Here is a 20,078-nt window from a genome sequence, read left to right on the forward strand (position 1 = left end):
GGAAAGGAAATTCAAGGGAGAAAAAACAGCTAATGCAAAGGTCCTAAGGCAGGCAGGAAGGGTGTCTTTGAGAAACAGGAAGATGGGGTAAGTCAGTGAAGCATGCAGAGTCCAGATCATGTTGAGTCTTACAGAGTATGGGCTTTGGACGCAAGGTTTTTAGTGGGAAAATGACAATCAGATTCACACTTTCAAGTCCTCTCTCTGGCTGCTGCATAAGAACAGACTGTACGGGCCGCAATAGAAGCTGAGAAGAGTTAGGCTGTTGCAGCAGCCCAAACAAAAGACCGCAAAGGTGTGGGTGGGAGACGGAGAGAAGAAATACCTGGGATATTTCTGGGGACACATCAACAAGATGCACAGATGCACTGAATGCAGAAGAAAAGAATCCAATTTGAGCTCTCAGTTTTCGGTTTGAGCAACCAGCTGGATGAGAAATAATTTAATGAGTGGAGACAACATGGAGAAGCAGCTGAGGGAGGGAGGCGGAAGAGATGCCTATAGACTTCCACATAGAAATGTCAAATAAGGGAGTCAACAATATCATTTGAGCTGAGAGAAGAGGTCCGACCTAGAGGTACAAATCTAGGAACTGACAAAATACAGACGTATTTAAATCTTGAAATGGTATGAGCTTACGTAGCAGCGTTAACTGGAAAAGAGAGTCCTAGAACTAAGTCCCGGGATGTGCCAACATTTGGAAGCTAAGCAGGAGCTGAATGGCCAGCTAGGGAGAATGCAGAGGGGCAGCCAGTGACGTAGGAGGAAAAGGAGAGAGAGTGAGGATCCGAAGGAGGGAGTGCCTGTCCAATGATGTCAAAAACTGCAGGCGTAGTCACACAGATGCAAGTCTATGTAAAATTCATCACACACTACACTCAGGATTTGTGTACTTCTGTGAATGTAAGTTATAGTTTAATAAAAAAGAAAAAAAAAGTAAAGGGACATTAAAGGGTAAAAATGCTGGTGAGAGGTTGAAATGAGGATTAAAAAAATCAACAGTACGGCCGGCCTGGTGGCATAGTGGTTAAGTCCGGCACACCCCAATTTGGTGGCAGAGGTTCACAGGTTCAGTTCCTGGGCGTGGACCTACATCACTCATCAGCCATGCTGTGGTGGCGACCCACATACAAAATAGAGGAAGATTGGCACGGATGTTGGCTCAGGGCAAATCTTCCTCAACCAAAAAACAAAAAAAAAAAGGAAGCCTGGCAACAGATGTTAATCTTCTTCCTCACCAAAAAAAACCCAAAAAACAAAAAACAAACAGTTGGAATTGGGTACATGGAAATTATTTGATGTCTTTGGCAAAAGAGACTTTAGAAATTGGTGGAGGCAGAAGCTCAGCTGGAATGCAAGGAGGAGAGAATGTGAAATGAGGATACAAAGACAGCAGCTAAGGACAACTTTTAAAAGAAGTTTTGCTGTGAAAGGAAAGAGAAAAACAGAGCAGTAGAAGAGGGAGTGGATTAAGATGAAATTATGAACTGTACGTACGTGTGAATTGTATGCTGGTGGGAATGGTCCCGCAGAGAGACAGACAGATGGCGGGGAGGGAGGAGCGCAGGGCAGGAACAGAGTGAGAAAGCCAGAAGGGGCTCTGGGGAACCACAGCCGGCTCTGACAGCATCACTGTAAAAGCATCACGTGGGCCAAACATACTTAACTGTATATGTAACACTGGCTCATGAACAAGCAGTGAAAAAGTGAGAAAAGCAGGTGCATACGACACGCAGGGCTTGAGCTTATTTTATATGTTCCTCTCATTCCACGAAGACTGCATTTAAACTATCACAGAGAGGAAGGGTCAAAAAGTCACCCTATTGACACGAGAAGGAAAAACAGACATTTACTGAGTACAGGAACTCTGCTAGATTTTTACGTTTTTATCTCACTGAATCCTCCGAAAACCACACGAGGCGAGTGATAGTCACCCCTATTTGAGCAAAAGCCTGAAGATTTTTTAGAAAGGCACAGAAGTGAACATCCAAATTGCTATGTATAAATGTATAAAACTTAGGAACCAGCATGTGCAGACAGAGATATGACATATTTACATCAACATTTTCTACTTAAAAATGTGTTCAGGAGTGTCCTCTGTGCAGTGAGGACTCAATGGCCCGCCGCATGCACAGGCCCTGCTCCGGCCACCACGCCACCCCCTCCGCAGCTGTGCACACGCTCCGCCTGTGTGGTCAATGTGGCCGCCTGAGCAGATGCAGCCTCCCTGAGCCCACCCGAGTGCCCCGTGAGCCCCAGGTGCCAGGGACACAGCCAAGGGCCAGGGCCAGGACACAGACTCGGCCTCAACTGAGACAGAGTCCTCATCAGGGTGCTGGAGAGAGTGACAGGGCAGTGGTGTGATGCAAGTCAAAGCCACAGTGTCCGCCCTTCCACCTTGGTGACTTTTCCCAGGATTCACTGAGATGGTGCGTATGCACTGCTTAGCACAGTGCCTGACATACAGTGTGCGCCCAGGGAAAGCTGGTGACTTCCACTGTCACCCACTGGATGCTGTCACTACTGACTGGCCTCTGTATAGCAAGCACCATTGGGCTGCGGTCACGGGGGGCTTTGGGGAGAAAAAGGAAAAAATAAAATCTTTAAAAAGAGAAAAAAGCAGCCGAGGCATATAACTAGTTTAGGGCCACTGAAGCAGTCAAGTGCACATGGAAGCCCACAGTGCCAACTGCTTTGTCACACGGGGCCCTCCTGTCTGGGAGACAGTGTAGTGGGTGAGAGGGGGTGGCTCTGTGTCTCCAGGGCCCCAGTCCCAGCTCTGCCACTCACCTGTCATGGACTTTAGCTAAGTTACTTCACCTCACTGAACTTTAGATTCTTCCTAGGGAGATCGGGGATCACGATAGCACCTACCTCACAGGGTAGCTATCAAGGGTAAACTAGATAATTTATGCAAACTGCTGAGTAGTGTACCTGGTACCCAGTAAGTTCTCAAATCTCAGCTATCATTGCCATAATTCTGATTATGACTCAAAAGCCAGCATCCAGGCAACCCCCACTGCTGCTGGGCTGCAGTCAGCCTGTGCCTCATTCACGGGTTCACGTACTCAACAAGGGCTTGCTGAGTGTCCCGCTGAGAAGCAAGGGGCCCGTCCCAGCCCTCAGAGGGCCCAGTCTCTTGGAGGACACATCTAGTGACCTGGCACTGGCACAGTGTGATGGACGGGCAAGTGCACAGTGGGGGCATAGGACAGCTGGGTTTTTTTTTCTTTAAAGACTGGCACCTGGGCTAACATCTGTTGCCAATTTTTTTTTCTTCTTCTTCTTCTCCCCAAAGTCCCCCAGTACATGGTTGTTTTTCTAGTTGTACGTCCCTCTGGTGGTGCTATGTGGGACACCTCCTCAGTATGGCCTGACGAGCGCTGCCATGTCTGTGCCCAGGATCCAAACAGGTGAAACCCTGGGCTGCCAAAGCAGAGCCCCGGAACTCAACCACTCGGCCAGGGGGCCGGCCCGGGGCAGCTGTGCCAACAATGGGAGAGTTTGGAATATACGTCACCCTGGATGGCAAGAATCAGCCAAGACAAACACACTGAAGAGCAACAGGAGATGGTCAGAGGGAGTTTCTGAGCAGACGCCCAAGGGGAGGGCCGCCTCTTCTCCCACCAGGGCGGGACGGAGGGAGGGTGCAGTGAGGAAGCCTAGCTTCCTAGCTGAGTGACAGGAAATGGATGGTTTTCCCACTTGACGGCTTCTATTTTCAGCAGTCAGATGTGAGATCACAGGCTAAAGGGGAAAGTGGTGGGGCCAGAGAGAAATTTCAGGAATAAGGCCTGAAATAACCATTGCCTAGAATATGAAAAAGAGGCTGACCAGGGAAATACAGATGCCTTAATTTGTAAAAAATGTCCATATTATTAAATACCCTTTAAGAGTCAGTATGTGAAAGAACATGGACTCTGGAACCAAGAGCTTGGGTTCTATCTCAGTTCCACTACTTAATACCTGTGTGACCTTGGGCCAGGTGCTTAGCCTCTCTGAAACTCGGTTTCCTCATCTGTAAAATAAGGGTAATAACAGTCCCTTCCTCAAAGTTTTTGTTGTTGTTGTTAAATACCAAGAGATTAGAATTGTGTCTGGCAAACAGTAAATGCTATGTAAGTTCTAGCAATAATAACAATTATTATTGTTCTTAATATATGCCAATTTTATGAAGAAGAACAATACTAGTCCCATTTTTATTCTTTGGCAAGTTGAGGCCCTTATCTCTCAGCCTGTCTGAATCCTCCCAATCTTGCAAGGAAGGTCCAGCTCTCAATTTCATGTTCCCTGTGAAGCTTTCCTTGACCACCACTAGCCTTCCTCTCCTAATTCCAGGAATACTAACCGTCTATACCTCTCATTTGTCATTTGGCACATACATACCACCTTGAACTCTTGCCTATCTTTCAGTAAATGCCTTGTCTACTTAACTGGATGGAGAGGATGGACCTCACTGTAAATGTCTTTGCCTGCCCTCACCAGTCTGGTGTAATGGCACGTACACAATGGGTGTTCAATGCGTATTACACAGATTGATATAAACTGATCAAAGACTTCTTGAAGATAACCCACCTGATGATTAAATTGTCCTGGCCAAGGGTCACGACAGTGGCTTCTGTGGCTTGGAGAGACATGAGTTTTGCAAGGGCTTCTGAGGTTTTGCTCTAAGAAATAACCAGAACGTAAAACAAGAGCTATAATAAGCTGACCTGTGCAAGCCCAGACCGATACCCACAAGGCTGGTGTTAAAGAGAACCCCTGCAGAAAAAGGCTGCCCCCTCAACCCAGCCACACCACACGCCAAAAGGCTCTCCCAGGATGGGTGTTACTCACAGCCCATTGACACACAGCCATGTCATCACCACATGGAAGGTACAATGCCTCTAAGCTCCATGAATTACATTTCAGACTGAAAAACAATATCAATCTGCCCACTGACTGTTTTCTTTTAGGGCCTGAGTCCCAGTCTTTTATAGAACACATTAAAATGCCAAGCACAATGCACGGTGTTAAAAATGGCATGACCTTAGCGTGGAAATATAGATTTCTAGACCAATAAGGTATACAGTCAGTTATGTACTAAGAGACGGCGTGAGCTCTGACCTGAAATCGAAGGTTCTTTCCGTAACACGAGGCACCTGAACAAAGGTTTTAATAATTAACCAGATTAGCTGGGATTTCAGAAGTAGCAACCAATTTGGAGATTAGTGATCAGAGCACTTAATTATATATAGGTTTCACATTTCTTTAAGTCTTTCTGTAGATTGTGTATAATTAGTAATTCTAAACACGGTGTTTGGATGAATTAAGGTTTGTATTACTGAAGAAACGGCTCTTTTTTTACCCTGCAACTATAATTACCTTTGCCACGTGTTCCAGCCACCGCCCCAGGGCAATGAACACGAAGAGCATGGGGGGCGTGTCGAAGAACGTCACAGGGCTGCTCTCAGCCTTCTCGGCAATGGCCACCACCAGGATGGAGAGGGAGTAGACATAGGCAATGCTTGTGGCCAGCACGATGAGCACGTCCATGTTGGCCGCCCTGTGCCTCAGAGATTTGTAGGCCTGAACATAGAAGTACCACCCACCGAGGAACTGAAAGACAGGAGGGGAGAGTGACAGCTGCGACAAGCAGGGGGCAGAGTTCAGGGGGCAACCAGGGCCCCAGAAGCCCCCAGAATCGCAAACACTCTAGGTCCACCCACAATTTGACATTACTTTTTCCTCTGTCATTGATATTTATGGAGTATATTTCCTGATTCCAAAGACCACTGGCCAGAGAAATGGATGATCGAGGGCATGGGAGACCTTTAAAACCCAGAGCAAACCACCTAAATGTCCATCAGTAGGAAAACGGTGAAAAAGATCATGCTTCATTTATACTGTGGGCAGTGCTAGGCAGGCCCTAAGGAGGATGTGCTGGATCTATAAACCGCTGGTGGGAACGATGTCCATAACAATGGTTAAGCAAAAAAGCCAGTGATAAACCAGTACATCTAGTATGATCCCATTTCAGTTAAAAAAAAAAAGTCTGTGGGGGCTGGCCCTGTGGCCGAGTGGTTAAGTTCACACGCTCCGCTGCAGGCGCCCCAGTGTTTCGTTGGTTTGAATCCTGGGCGCGGACATGGCACTGCTCGTCGAGCCACGCTGAGGCAGCGTCCCACATGCCACAACTAGAAGGACCCACAACGAAGAATATACAACTGTGTACCAGGGGGCTTTGGGGAGAAAAAGGAAAAAATAAAATCTTTAAAAAAAAAAAAAAGTCTGCGTCTGCCTTATGTGGACATGTACACACACACACACACGTAAATGTGTATTTTCTCTAGATAGATGAAGGTCTGGAAAGATACATGCCTGACTAGTAATAATACCAAAGTCACCCTGGAGAAGGGGATTGGGCTGCAGGCAGGGTGCGGTTAGTGAAACATCTTTCTCTTTTCTTCTTAGACTTCAGTATGGCTTGAATTGTTTACAAAAAATGTGCATTTGTAGTTAAAAAGAAAACACAGAAAAAACCAATTTCAGCCTACAGATACTTGCCCCTAAGCAGTCCTAAACATTCTAATATTAAGTCAGGAGTTTAATTTTATATTCCAAAATATATGGAGGACACACTTCCCACCAGAAACAGCTCGTTTGTTAATATCATGCCCAGAGTGGAAATTCCATGAGGCCTGTCTCTTTTAAATTTTAACTTCCTCAGGACCACATTCCTGCCATTTAAAATAGGAAGTTAAAGAGAAGCATGAGCTGCAGGGTGGTCCAGCTGCTGCTTTTAACAAAGGAAAATTAAGCTAAACAACAAGTAAATTGGAGACGAACTCGTTCACCAATCCTTGCAGCACAGGGGTTACTATTCCAGGGAGAGTTCGATCACCTGCAATCAGCCGTGAAACTGACAGTGAAACCAGGTCCCTTTTAGGTCCCTAGGTTATAGAGGACACCCCCCACCCAATGTAGTCATAACACAGAAAAAAAGCAGCCACTGGCTGGAGTGGGTCAGGAGAGCTGCAATAAAGGACTGCTTAAAGCAAGCTGAGGGGCCGTGCCCGACGTAAGAGGCAGAGCATCCGCTGGCCACACACAGGCATGGGGGCAGAGGGCTGCTCTGCTTTCTGATACACACCTGGACAAGGGTACACAAGATAAAGAAGACGAGATTTAGAATGGACAGTCCTGGAATGATGTTGTGGTTCAGGAACATAGACTCATGGGGCTCGTTGCTGGGTATCATCATATAGATCATTAAACCCATAACAGGGATGCCAAACACCAGGCTGCACAGGAAAGACTTCTTCCACCTGGAAAGCAACACAGCAACATTGACATATTAGGTACCGCCTGTCACTTGGATTATGGCTGGTCCCCTCCTGAGGACTCAGTACAAAGACTTGCCTTTGTCACATGTCTGGGACAGACCACCAAGGGCTTAAATGAAAGTAAGACTCTCTCCCTGACACCAGCCATCTGAGGGAACATCTAGAGGTTTAATCATTGCTACAAGGATGTGACAGAGATGTGGAGACCCAGCCCCTGCCTGCCCCTGGCTGACGTGTTCCCTCCAACCCATAGGTGAGGGAGCTGAGGCCCAGAAGCTAGGAATCCAGCCCCAAAGAGGTTTAACATCTCAGTCTATGGCTGCCTACAGCTCTTTTTTCAAAATGCAGTCTTATATAGACTCCCAAGAAAACACTGACAAAAGCAATATTTTATTAGTATAAACTTAATTATACATTCAATCTTTAATTTAAAATAGAGTCAGTGAGAAGAGTTAAGCTGTCTCGATGAACACCAAAGTTTGAAATCCAGGCTCATGGGTGACAGCTGCAGTCTCACGTTAGCGTAAGCATCCATGAAATTCCAACCAAGTGGCTGTGGAAGCTCTAACGCATCTTAACCACAGTCTGAAACCACTGGCCTGTGCGACTGAAGCCGCATCTTGTTGGGCTGCAGCCCAAGGTCCTGAGAAACCGCCCCTCTCTAGGTTTACAGATGCCTCTCCTGCGAGTCCCTGTGCTCCAGGCACGCCAACCCGAGCAGACCACACGAAGCCCTGAAGGCCCCCTGCCTCTGCGCCCCAGAAGACCCTCATTCCCACCCTTACTCCCACACCCTCAGCCTGACAAGCTTCCACTCCTTCTGAGTTTCAGATCATGTGTCCCCTGCTTGTCAGCTTCCCAGACCTCCCAGACCCCACCTGAATCACTGCTCATCCACTGTTTCCCAGCCAGAGTAAGGGCCCCTCTAAGGGAGGGATGACATTCTGCGCATCCCCAGCACCTGGCACAGTGCCCTGCATAAAACAGCAGCCTAGTGTTTGTTGAATGAATAAGGCAACATGTGCAACAATGAATGAACCCAGGTCTCCTGCTTCCTGGGCCATTTTCTTTCCACTTGGCCATGATTCCTATCCTGGGACCCTAGTTCTAGAACCCATTGAAATAAAGTCTTAAAATATTATCACAGAAAAAGTCCACATGCTCTTCTTCCCAACCTAAGGGTGCTCCAATCTGTTAGCCACCAGCCATAGGAGGTTATTTAAATTAGTTTAAATTAAATGAAATTAAAAATTCAGTTCCCCAGTCACAGCAGCTGCATTTCAAGTGCTCAGCAGCTAGTGGCTACCACACTAGGCAGTGCAGAAAGTTCTATTGGCTGCAACTGTTTTAGAGGGTTCACATTACAAAGGTAAAGAAACTGATCCAGGTGGAAGGCCTGGTGGGAAGCACAGGATGGCAGAATGGGGCCCAGGCAGAGAGACACTTAGACAAGAGCTTCAGTTTATCTTTCTGTTCTACCTACTGCTTTATTTCCGCCTTGTGGTCCAGGTGATGAGCGTTGGGGTTTCTCTGGGCCGGAGAAGCATGAAAGCCCATTTCCTTGTTATTAAAAAGAGAGGGGTGGGAAACAAGGAGGAAGGCACTTGGTTAAACACACATTGGTGGAAAGCATTTTACATCTTTTGAAACTAGAAAGTCAATCTGAAATAGCCTCCTTAGACAGTATTGGTTTCTCTGCTCATGATTTCTTTACACAGATCACCCTACAACCGTCTCAGAGGTTCAGCACCATCCATACTTAGAGACTGTATCACCCCCAAGGGGATGGCTTCAAATGGTGAGTCCTGTTCCTTCTGTCGGCAAAGGCAGCAGGTTCTGGAGATAACTTCATAGGCCCCAAAGCTGATCAATGTTGAGTTATAAACTCAGAATTTCTGAGTTACGGATACCAATTATCCAGTGGTCAGACGGTTTCATCCTCTGCATGAGGAACGTGAAGGTCAGAGAGATTACATTCACCGCCCAAAGCCACAAGGTTACTGGAAGAGCTAGATCCAGGACTCAGGTCTCCAGGTTCCCAGCCCAGGCCTCTTCCCACTGAGCAGACCTTGGCTCCTTCTATTCTGCAAGCTGGGGCCTCCAGTAAGGCCAGAGAGAACGTGCCTCAATTGTGGGTTGTTCTGGGAGATTAACTGAAGCATTTCCTTTCCTGCCTCACTCCTTAGCCCTCTCTGCCTTATTTGATCTCATCACTAAATCTCTGATACCCATTATGAAATTACACAGGAAAAGCAGCCAGGAAATGTCCTGTCTGCCAGCACAATATCAAGAGGGGCCCCAGAACTCTAATGTTGGGAATTTTCACAGAAATTAAAAGTTATGATTGGAGAAAGGGCATCTAAGACTGTCTAAAGACAAATCCTTTTACAACCATTATCAGCCTAATTAATAAGGGAAAAGAGGCCCCAGACATGCAGGAATGGAGGCTAGACATTGGTAGCAGTCGTCAAATAAGGATGAAGAGCATGGAGAGATAGGGGAAGGCCAGCAAGGGCATTAGAAACAAGAGGGGTAACTGAGACGCGTTTGAAGTACCACCTGGGACTCTCCCTACTATTAGGGCATCAGTCTGGCTTCTTAGCCTCATCAATGCATATCACTACTGCCCCGTAAGATTTGTGGTGTCATAGAAATAAAAGGATGCTAAGCTCAGAACTGTAAGATCTGAGTTCGAGTGGCCGTTCTGCAACCTTTAACTGGGGACCAGTGAACAGTCAATTAACCTCTCTGGGGATCCTTCCTCATCTGATAAAGAAGCTGCGTTGTCTGCCTCTAAGATTGAGGCATTCTATCAGCAGCAGCAGTATTGTTTGCATGTCAAAGAGCTCTGCTAGGCCATGCAACAGACAACATCTCTCTTAAAACACACACACACACACACACACACACACAATGAAGAGAAAACTAGAAACAACATTAAGCTTGCTACAAGATGTTTCATTTCATAAACAATTTCATAGGTAGTAGTTCCTGCTAAACTTCATTTATCCTTACAACTGATTGTTATGACAATCCTGTTCAGTTTTGACTGTCTTAACCCATTCAGATCACCACTAATGCTCACCCTCTTACAGAGTGGAATAACATAGACCTTAATAAGGAAATAGAATGTCTCTGGACAAACTGAGGGAGGGGATGGAGGTAAGGAGTGCAGGAAAACTATTCTAATTGATTTTCCAAAGGAGAAATTACTAAACTCTTCGCTATAAAGCAGGTCTAGCATAGTGGTGAAACGCAGTAAACTTCTTCCCAATACCAACATTCCTTTGGTCCACAGATACTTGGCACAGACAAATAATACGTAAAAATTACAATGGGGAGTGACGTCAGCATCGTGGCAGAGTGAGCTCTCCCTGTAAACTCTCTCCTCTAAGATACAATGACAAGGACATTCATATTCAAACAGAGGACGTCCACACAACACAAAAGACGACTGAAAGGCCCACACAGCCACATGTCGGAAGGTGGAAGTGCTGGAGCCCCCCCGAGGAAGTGGAATGAGGTAAGAGAAATCTCTCCCTTGCGAAGGGCAGCAACCCAGGGACTGTGCGCAGCTCCAAGAGGAAAGGGGGAGGGGGCAGCCCTTCGCAAGAAGGCTCCCTGAGGTCCCTGACAGCCCAGGCGAAAGCCCCACAGAGAGGTGATTAGCTATCGAGGGGGTGTCTTCATCAAGCTAAGACCACAGGAGAGCAGATAGCAAGGGCAAAGGAAGAAGCCCCCAAGAACATGAAGGAGAAAAAAAGCTCTCCTCCCCTCTGCCTGATACCCTCATTGAGCAGCTGGGAACTGAGCTGCAGATTGTGGCAGGCTCAAAATATACAGCTCTTGACCCTCACCCACTGGCAGGTGGAAGTGGCGATCAAATACTACCACAGGGCAGAAGCACAAATCCACGCCATCTAGCAATATGAAAAAATATATTACATCTCCTGCCCAGAAGGAAAATGACAAGTACCCAGAAATCAATCCTGAAGGCACACAAATCTACAATCTAAATGAGAGAGAATTCAAAATAGCCATCATAAAAAGCTCAAAGAGTTACATAAAAATGCAGATAGACAGTTCAATGAATTCAGGAGCTACTTCACAAAAGAGATTGAAACTATAAAGAAGAACCAATCAGAAATATTGCAAATGAAAAACAATGGATGAGATAAAGAAGAATATGGATTCCCTGAACAAGAGAGCTGATATTATGGAGGAGTGAATCAGCAACATGGAGGAGAGAAATAGAGAAATGCTTCACATGGAGGAAGAGGAAGAACTAAGATGAAAAAGAAATGAAGAAATTCTCTAAGAAATATCTGACTCAATTAGGAAATGCAACATAAGGAGAACAGATATTCCAGAGGGAGAAGAGGAGAATGGAGCAGAAAGCCTGTTCAAAGAAATAATAGCAGAGAACTTCCCAAGCATGGGGAAAGGGCTGGAAATGCAAGTGAAAGAAGTCATTAGATCTCCTAACTATATCAGTGTAAAAAGATCAACTACAAGGCATATAGTAGTGAAGCTGGCAAAAGTCAACGACAAAGATACCAAGGGCAGCAAGGCAGAAGAAAATAACTTACAGAGGAACCCCTATCAGCCTTTCAGCAGGTTTCTCAGCAGAAACTTACAGGCTAGGAAAGACTGGAATGACATACTCAAATCTCTGAAAGACAAAAACTTTCAGCCAAAAATACTCTATCCAGCGAAAATATCCTTCAGACATGATGGAGAAACAAAAACTTTCCCAGATAAACAAAAGCTAAGGGAGTTCATCGCCATAAGAACCACTCCTGCAACAAGAAATCCCCAAGAAGGCCCTCATACCTGAAAAACAAAGAAGAAAGGGGTAACAAAGCCCTGATTAAGGAGATAAATAGGTAGACAAAATTAGAAAATTGAAGCTATCCATAAGAACACGTTAGCAAACATTCAATTATAACATTAAACATAAAGGGGAGGAGGGGCCGGCCCCGTGGCCAAGTGGTTAAGTTTGAGTGCTCTGCTGCGGCAGGCCAGGGTTTCGCTGGTTCAGATCCTGGGCACAGACATGACACCACTCGTCAGCCCACACTGAGGCAGTGTCCCACGTGCCACAACTAGAAGGACCCACAACTAAAATATACAACTATGTACTGGGGGGTTTGGGGAGAAAAAGTAGAAAGAAAAAAAAGATAAAGGGAAGGAAAACACCAAAAATAAATATGATCTTGTCATTTTAAACACAAACTCACAACACAAGATAGAATAAGATGTGACAAAAACAACTTAGAAAGGGAAGAGGAAAGGGATGGAATCAGCTTAGTCTAAGGAAACAAGAGGTTATCAGAAAATGGACTATCTCATCTATGAGATTTTTCATACAAACCTCATGGTAACCACTAAACAAATAAGTAGAACAGAGACACAAATAATAAATAAGGAGAAAACTATGAAAACCAGCATAGAAAACCACCCAACTGAGTTGGTAGTTTGAAAATACGCGACGAGAAACAAAATAATGCAGGAGAACCAGAAAACGAGCGATAAAATGGCAGCATTAAGCACTCATAAATCAATAATGACTCTAAATGTAAATAGATTGAATTCTCTAATCAAAAGACAGAGCAGTGGGATGGATTAAAAAACAAGATTCAACAATATGCTGCCTCCAAGAAACACATCTCAGCTCCAACAACAAACACAGGCCCAGAGTGAAGGGATGGAAGATGAAAATCCAAGCTAAAGGCAAACAAAAGAAAGCAGGTGTTGCCATACTTATATCACACAAAGTAGACTTCAAGACAAAACAGCTAAAGAGAGACAAACAGGGGCAGTATATAATGATAAAAGGGGCATTCCACCAAGACATAAACACGTACAATATCTATGCACCCAACACAGGAACACCAAAGTACATAAAGCAACTATTAAACATAAAAGGAGACATTAACAACAACAACACAGTAATAGTAGGGGACCTCGACACCCCACTCACATCAATAGACAGATCATCCAGACAGGAAGTCCACAAGGAAAGACAGTGGAATTAAGTGAAAAAGTTGACCAGATGGATTCAATAGATATATATAGAACACTCCATCCAAAACCAGCAGAATACACATTCTTCTCAAGTGCACAGGGAACATTCTCAAGGATAGACCATATGTTGGGAAACAAGGCAAACCTCAATGAATTTAAGATTGAAATAATAAGCATCTTTTCCAACCATATGCTATGAAACTACACATTAACTACAAGGAAAAAGCTGAGAAAGGGACAAAGATGTGGAGACTAAATAACATGCTACTGAACAACCAATGAGTCATTGAAGAAATTAAAGGAGAAATCATAAAATATCTGGAGACAAATGAAAATGAAAACATATGATACCAACTCATATGGGATGCAGCAAAAGCAGTCCTAGGAGGGAAATTCATCACAATACAGGCTCACCTTTAACAAACAGGAAAAATTCCAAATAAGCAATCTCAAACTACACCTAACAGAATTAGGAAAAGAAGAACAAACAAAGCCCAAAGTCAGCAGAAGGAGGGAAATAATAAAAATCAGAGCAGAAATAGAAGAAATTGAAACAAAAAAGACAGTAAAAAGGACCAATGAAACTAAGACCTGGTTCTTTGAGAAGATAAACAGAACTGACAAACTCCTAGCCAGGCTCACAAAGGAAAAAAGAGAGAAAGCTCAAATAAATAAAATTATAAATGAAAGAGGAGAAATTACAACACATACCACAGAAATAGAAAATATTATAAGAGAATACTATTAAAAACTATATGCCAAAAAAATGGACAATCTAGAAGAAATAGATAAATTCCTACACTCTTAGAACCTCCGAAAGCTGAATCAAGAGGAAATAGATAATCCGAACAGACCAATCACAAATAAAGAGATTGAAACAGTAATCGAAAACCTCCCCAAAAATAAAAGGCCAGGACCAGACAGCTTCCCTGGAGAATTCTACCAAACTTTCAACCTAGCTTTCTCAAATTATTCCAAAATATTGGGGAAGATGGATCACTTCCTAACACATTCTACAAGGCCAACATCACCCTGATACCAGAGCCTTACAAGGATAACACAAAAAAGGAAAGCTACAGGCCAATATCACTGATGAACATAGATGCAAAAATCCTCGACAAAATATTGGCAAACTGAAAATAGCAATACATCAAAAATATCAAGTGGGATTTATACCAGGGACACAGGGATGGTTCAACATCCATAAATCAATCAATGTGATACACCACATGAACAAAACGAGGAATAAAAACCACACAGTCATCTCAATAGACACAGAGAAGCATCTGACAAGATCCAACATCCATTTATGATAAAAAAAAAAAAAAAAAACCCTTAACAAAATGAGTACAGAAGGAAAATACCTCAACATAATAAAGGTCGTGTATGACAAACCCACAGCCAACATCATACTCAACAGGGAAAAACTGAGAGCCATCCCTCTGAGAACAGGAACAAGAAGAGGGTGCCCACTCTCGCCACTCTTATTCAACATGGTACTGGAGGTTTTAGCAAGAGAAATTAGGCAAGAAAAAAGGAATAAAAGGAATCCAAATAGGAAATGAAGAAGTGAAACTCTCACTGTTTGCAGACAACATGATTTTATATAGAGAAAACCCTAAAGAATCTATCGAACACTATTAGAAATAATCAACAACTACAGTGAAGTTGCAGGGTACAAAATCAACTTACAAAAATCAGTTGCATTTCTATACTCTAATAACGAACTAACAGAAAGAGAACACCAGAATACAGTCCCATGTGTAATCAGAACAAAAAGAATTAAATATCTAGGAATAAATTTAACCAAGGAGGTAAAAGACCTATACAATGAAAACTATAAGACATTACTGAAAGAAATTGATGATGACATAACGAAATGGAAAGATATTCCATGCACATGGATTGGAAGAATAAACATAGTTAAAATGTCCATACTACCCAAAGCAATCTATAGATTCAATGCAATCCCAATCAGAATCCCAATGATATCTTCACAGAAATAGAACAAAGAATCCTAAAATTCATATGCGGCAACAAAAGACCCTAAATAGCTAAAGCAAGCCTGAGAAAAAAGAACAAAGCTGGAGGCATCACAAGCCCTGACTTTAAAATGTACTACAAAGCTACAGTAATCAAAACAGCATGGTACTGGTACAAAAACAGGCACACAGATCAATGGAACAGAATTGAAAGCCCAGAAATAAAACCACACATCTAGAGACAGCTAATCTTCGACAAAGGAGTCGAAAACATACAATGGAGAAAGGAAAGCCTCTTCAATAAACAGTGCTGGGAAAACTGGACAGCCACATGCAAAAGAGTGAAAGTAGACCATTATCTTTCACCATACACAAAAATGAATTCAAAATGGATCAAAGACTTGAAGGTAAGACCTGAAACCATAAAACTCCTAGAAGAAAATATAGTTAATACACTCTTTGACATCAGCCTTAAAAAGAGGTTTTCGAATACCATGTCTTCTCAGACAAGGGAAACAAAAGAAAAAATAAGCAAGTGGGACTTCAACAGACTAAAAGCTTCTGCAAGGCAAAGGAAAACAGGATCAAAACAAAAAGACAACCCACCAACTGGGAGAAAACATTTGCAAATCATATATCCAACAAGGGGTAAATCTCCATAATATATAAAGAAATCACACAACTGAAGAACAAAAAAACAAACAACTCAATCAAAAAATGGGCAGAGGATATGAACAGACGTTTCTCCAAAGAAGATATACAGATGGCTAGTAAGCACACAAAAAGATGTTCAACATCACTAATCATTAGGGAAATGCAAATCAAAACTACACTAAGATATCACCACACACCCATTAAAATGGCCAAAATCACCAAGACAAAAACTAACAAATGTTGGAGAGGTTGTGGAAAAAAGGGAACCCTCATACGCTGCTGGTGGGAATGCAAACTGGTGCAGCCACTATGGAAAACAGTACGTAGACCTCTCAAAAAATTAAAAGTAGAAATACCATATGAGCCTGTTATCCCACTACCAGGTATTTATCCAAATAGCTTGAAATCAACAATTCAAGGAGACTTATGCACCCCTATGTTCACTGCAGCATTATTCACAATAGCCAAGATGTGGAAGCAACCCAAGTGCCCATCGATCAACTGATGAATGGATAAAGAAGATGTGGCGTGTGTATATATACAATGGAATACTACTCAGCCATAAAAAAGACAAAATCATCCCATTCACAACAACATGGATGGACCTTGAGGGTATTATGTTAAGCAAAATAAGCCAGATAGAGAAAGACAAACACCATATGATTTCACTCATATGTAGAAGACAAACACACAGACAAAGAGAAGAGTTCAGTGGTTACCAGGGGGAGGGGCAGGGAGGTGAGTACAAAGGGTGAAGGGGAGCACTTATATGGTGACGGACAAATAATAATTTATAAATGAAATTTCACAATATTGTCCATTATCATGACCTCAATTAAAAAAAACTATAATTAGGCAACTTAAGCCCATGTACCAGGTGTCTTGGTGATACTGATGTTTCTCATGGAATATCTGAAATTAAAACAATAATGTCTTTTTCTCCCATCTTTTTCTATCCATTCATTGATTTTTATTATCTGATATTTCCTTAACTTCACAGTTTATTTTTAAATGATTCACCTTATTTCTAAGGGAAAACTTGAAGGATTTTAGGTTAGGTGACTTTTTTTTTTTTTTGCTTAGCTATATTTTCTCATTATTAACCACTGTTTTTAAGAAGGTAGGTATAACATTTTTTAATGAATGACTTACCTCGATAATTTTGACAATATCTCGTGCACCAATAATTTCAGGATCAAACTTCACATGGGCTTTGCTGGTGGTGAGGGCCACGGAAGCATAGGTGATGCCATTGGTCCTCGTGAGCGTGGACTCTATGTTGTGAACGCAGGAAGCGCAGGTCATCCCCGTGATCTGCAGCACAGGATGACAAAAATCCCACTCATCCACGATCAAGAGGACCCTCTCAAAGGCACAGGGGGAGCTGGGTTAATAGGCAGTCACAAGCCTTTCCTCCTTCCACAGCACGTTCCCAAGACTTTGGACTCCCACCTCCAAACCCCATGTGCACGGTTTCCACCCTGAATATTCCCCAAGGGGCTTTGGGGATATAAGCAATGGTTCTCTCCAACTCAGGTACAGGACACAGAGCCAATCACCAAGCAGATGTCAACAGACCCAGGCTTCACTTTCAGCACTGATAATGGTGGGCTTTCATAAGCCACTCTACACACTGTCTCAGTTATTCAACTTCTGCACACCACGCTGTGTGTCTTGATGCGAGAAAAGGGAGTCTGAAGTGAGACATGCCATCTCTGTAATACGTATTAGGCAAACCAGACAATTTACTCTTTCAAGTATCAGCAATCAGCATTTCCCAGAATACTAATTGAATACAGACCTAAAATGTTTACATAAAATGCCTGGACATATGATGATGATGTAACTATTGATACTGCTCAGTTTAAAAAAAAAAACATTGAGGGGCCAGCCAGGTGGCACGGCGATCAAGTTCGTGCACTCTGCCTCAGTGGCCCAGGGTTTCCAGGTTCAGATCCCCAGCACGAACCTACCACGACTCGTCAAGCCATGCTGTGGCAGCATCCCACATAAAATAGAGGAAGACTGCACAGATGTTATCTCACTGACAATCTTACTCAAACAAAAAGAGGAAGACTGGCAACAGATGTTGTTAGCTCAAGGCCAATCTTCCTCGCAAAAAACCCCAAAAGACAAAACAAAACAAAAAAACATTGTTCAAAACAAGGTTTTTCCCAATAATATTCTTGGGTCTAGATTTTCCACACAGTAGTAGTCTGAGCAGGCACAGCCATCCACACCTGGACCTGGAGGTCTGCAACAGGGGCCCTGCTCCTGTCATAGTGGCTGATTCAAGCTGTAATCCAACGAGTATTACACTTTGCCCCTCAACAAATGTGGAGACCCGTCCAGAGCAAACAGTTTGCTGCTCTACAAAGAACACCACTTACGAGGAGCTCAAAGTGCCACTCACATCCTTGGTACTTGTTCTTCAAACATTTACTTAGCACTAATGGCAGTGATTAAACACAGTAAGAAAGAAAAAGACCCTTCTACCTTGGTGAAACAGCATTACTCAATCCCTTGTGGGCTTCCTCTAAGTCTCCCTTTATTTACACAAAAAGAGCTTTGTGTAGAAGTTCTTGTGAACACAGCATATTCAAAATACTAAGCGTAACTGCGGTTTTTGATGACTTGACATGTGCAGCTGATAACAGTGGACAGAGAGGAAACAACACACCCCGACCCAACCACAATGGAGCCACAACCACCCTGGGTGTTCATCCCAGATGGAGCACTTCAGGACACTCCAGTCACCAGCTACCTTCTAGACATCCCTGTGCCTACGCACAGGCCCTCTCCATCTTTGATGGCACTGGCTACCACCTGACTCATCTCCTCTCACCTTGGGACACCTCTAGCATTCTAGCTTCCCTCTAGGCTTTATGGAGTGTGTTCATAATCAACTCCCTCAAACCAGCTCAGGATAGCTACTGTTTTAAATTCCTCTCCCTCCAACACTCCTGTGACTCTCCACCTCCTTCTCCTCCTAGTACCCTGCATGCACCCAGTGCGAGCCACAACTGTGACTTCCTGAAGTAAGTGACATTCCTTCATAAAATGAACACATGGCTGTTGGCTTCAATGGAAAACAAAACACCCAACAACAACAGCAAACAGAATATATGCAAGATAGGGCAAGTTTACTGATCACAGCCATGTGTGCTGTCAGAACGCACCTGCAGGTTGTCAGAGGCCTGCCACCCTCTAGCCCCCGCCTCTAGCCCAGTCACCGTACTTACGATCAGCTCAATGTCGCCATCTGAGCCTGTGCAGTCTTCCATTACTGTTGCCTCGAAGCCCAAATCCTGGATGAGCCGAGCTATCTCAAGCGGCTGGATGACTTCCGGATTATACTTAACCTCTGCCTTTCCAGCCATTAAGGCAACCAGCACGGAGAGAATACCTGAAACCATCGAGCCACAGCTGTAACACTTAAGGCAGGGCCTCTGAGATGACATGTTCAACACAACCTAACAAAGAAAAACATCTGCCCCAGAAGCCTCTAGAACAATGGTTCTCAAACTTGGCGGCACATTAGCATCACTTGGAGAGCCTTTAATAATCACCACACCTGGCCCTTAACCCAGATCAACTAAGTCAGAATCGCTCAGGACAGGTGCCAAGCATCTTTCTTTTTTTAAAGTTCCCCAGGTGATTTAACATACCGTCAAGTGTGAGAACCATTAGAACATGCTTCCACAACTTAATGGACACATGAATCATCTGAGGACCTTGTTAAACTACAGATTCTAGTTGGGTTGTTCTGGGGTGGGGTCTGAGGTTCTGCAGGTGGACCCAGCTCTCAGGCGATGCCCATGCTGCTAGCTAAGGGGCCACTTTGAGTCAGGTTCTAGAAGACACTGATGGGTGCATGCACCTCAAAGCAAGGCATGTCGTCTATAGCTGGCAACCACTGTCACATAAAGGATGTACTTTTTTCTCCAGACACTTTCATAAAAGGAAAAATAATATTTTTCAAAAGTGGTTTTCCCTACTCTTTTTCAGTTTCTAATCACTTTCAGGAGTGAAAACGAAATCCCACAGACCACCTTGCTAAGACTATTGTGTTAGTTTAAGGGGGGAAAAG

General features: G+C 43.8%; 1 protein-coding gene across 5 annotated transcripts in view; it reads right to left on the minus strand.

The window, feature by feature from the left end:
- Positions 1-20,078, minus strand: part of ATP7B (ATPase copper transporting beta) — a 106,147-nt gene that overhangs the window by 19,091 nt on the left and 66,978 nt on the right. For all 5 annotated transcript variants that reach the window (XM_046665176.1, XM_046665177.1, XM_046665180.1 and 2 more), the window contains 6 exons: positions 19,231-19,394; positions 17,141-17,302; positions 8,809-8,885; positions 7,133-7,307; positions 5,365-5,598; positions 4,576-4,667 (listed from right to left, as the gene is read on the minus strand). In XM_046665176.1, coding sequence (XP_046521132.1) covers positions 4,576-4,667; positions 5,365-5,598; positions 7,133-7,307; positions 8,809-8,885; positions 17,141-17,302; positions 19,231-19,394 — 904 coding nt within the window. The remainder of the gene's footprint in view (positions 1-4,575; positions 4,668-5,364; positions 5,599-7,132; positions 7,308-8,808; positions 8,886-17,140; positions 17,303-19,230; positions 19,395-20,078) is intronic.

Source organism: Equus quagga, chromosome 6, assembly GCF_021613505.1.
Source record: "Equus quagga isolate Etosha38 chromosome 6, UCLA_HA_Equagga_1.0, whole genome shotgun sequence".
Classification (NCBI taxonomy): Eukaryota; Metazoa; Chordata; class Mammalia; order Perissodactyla; family Equidae; genus Equus; species Equus quagga.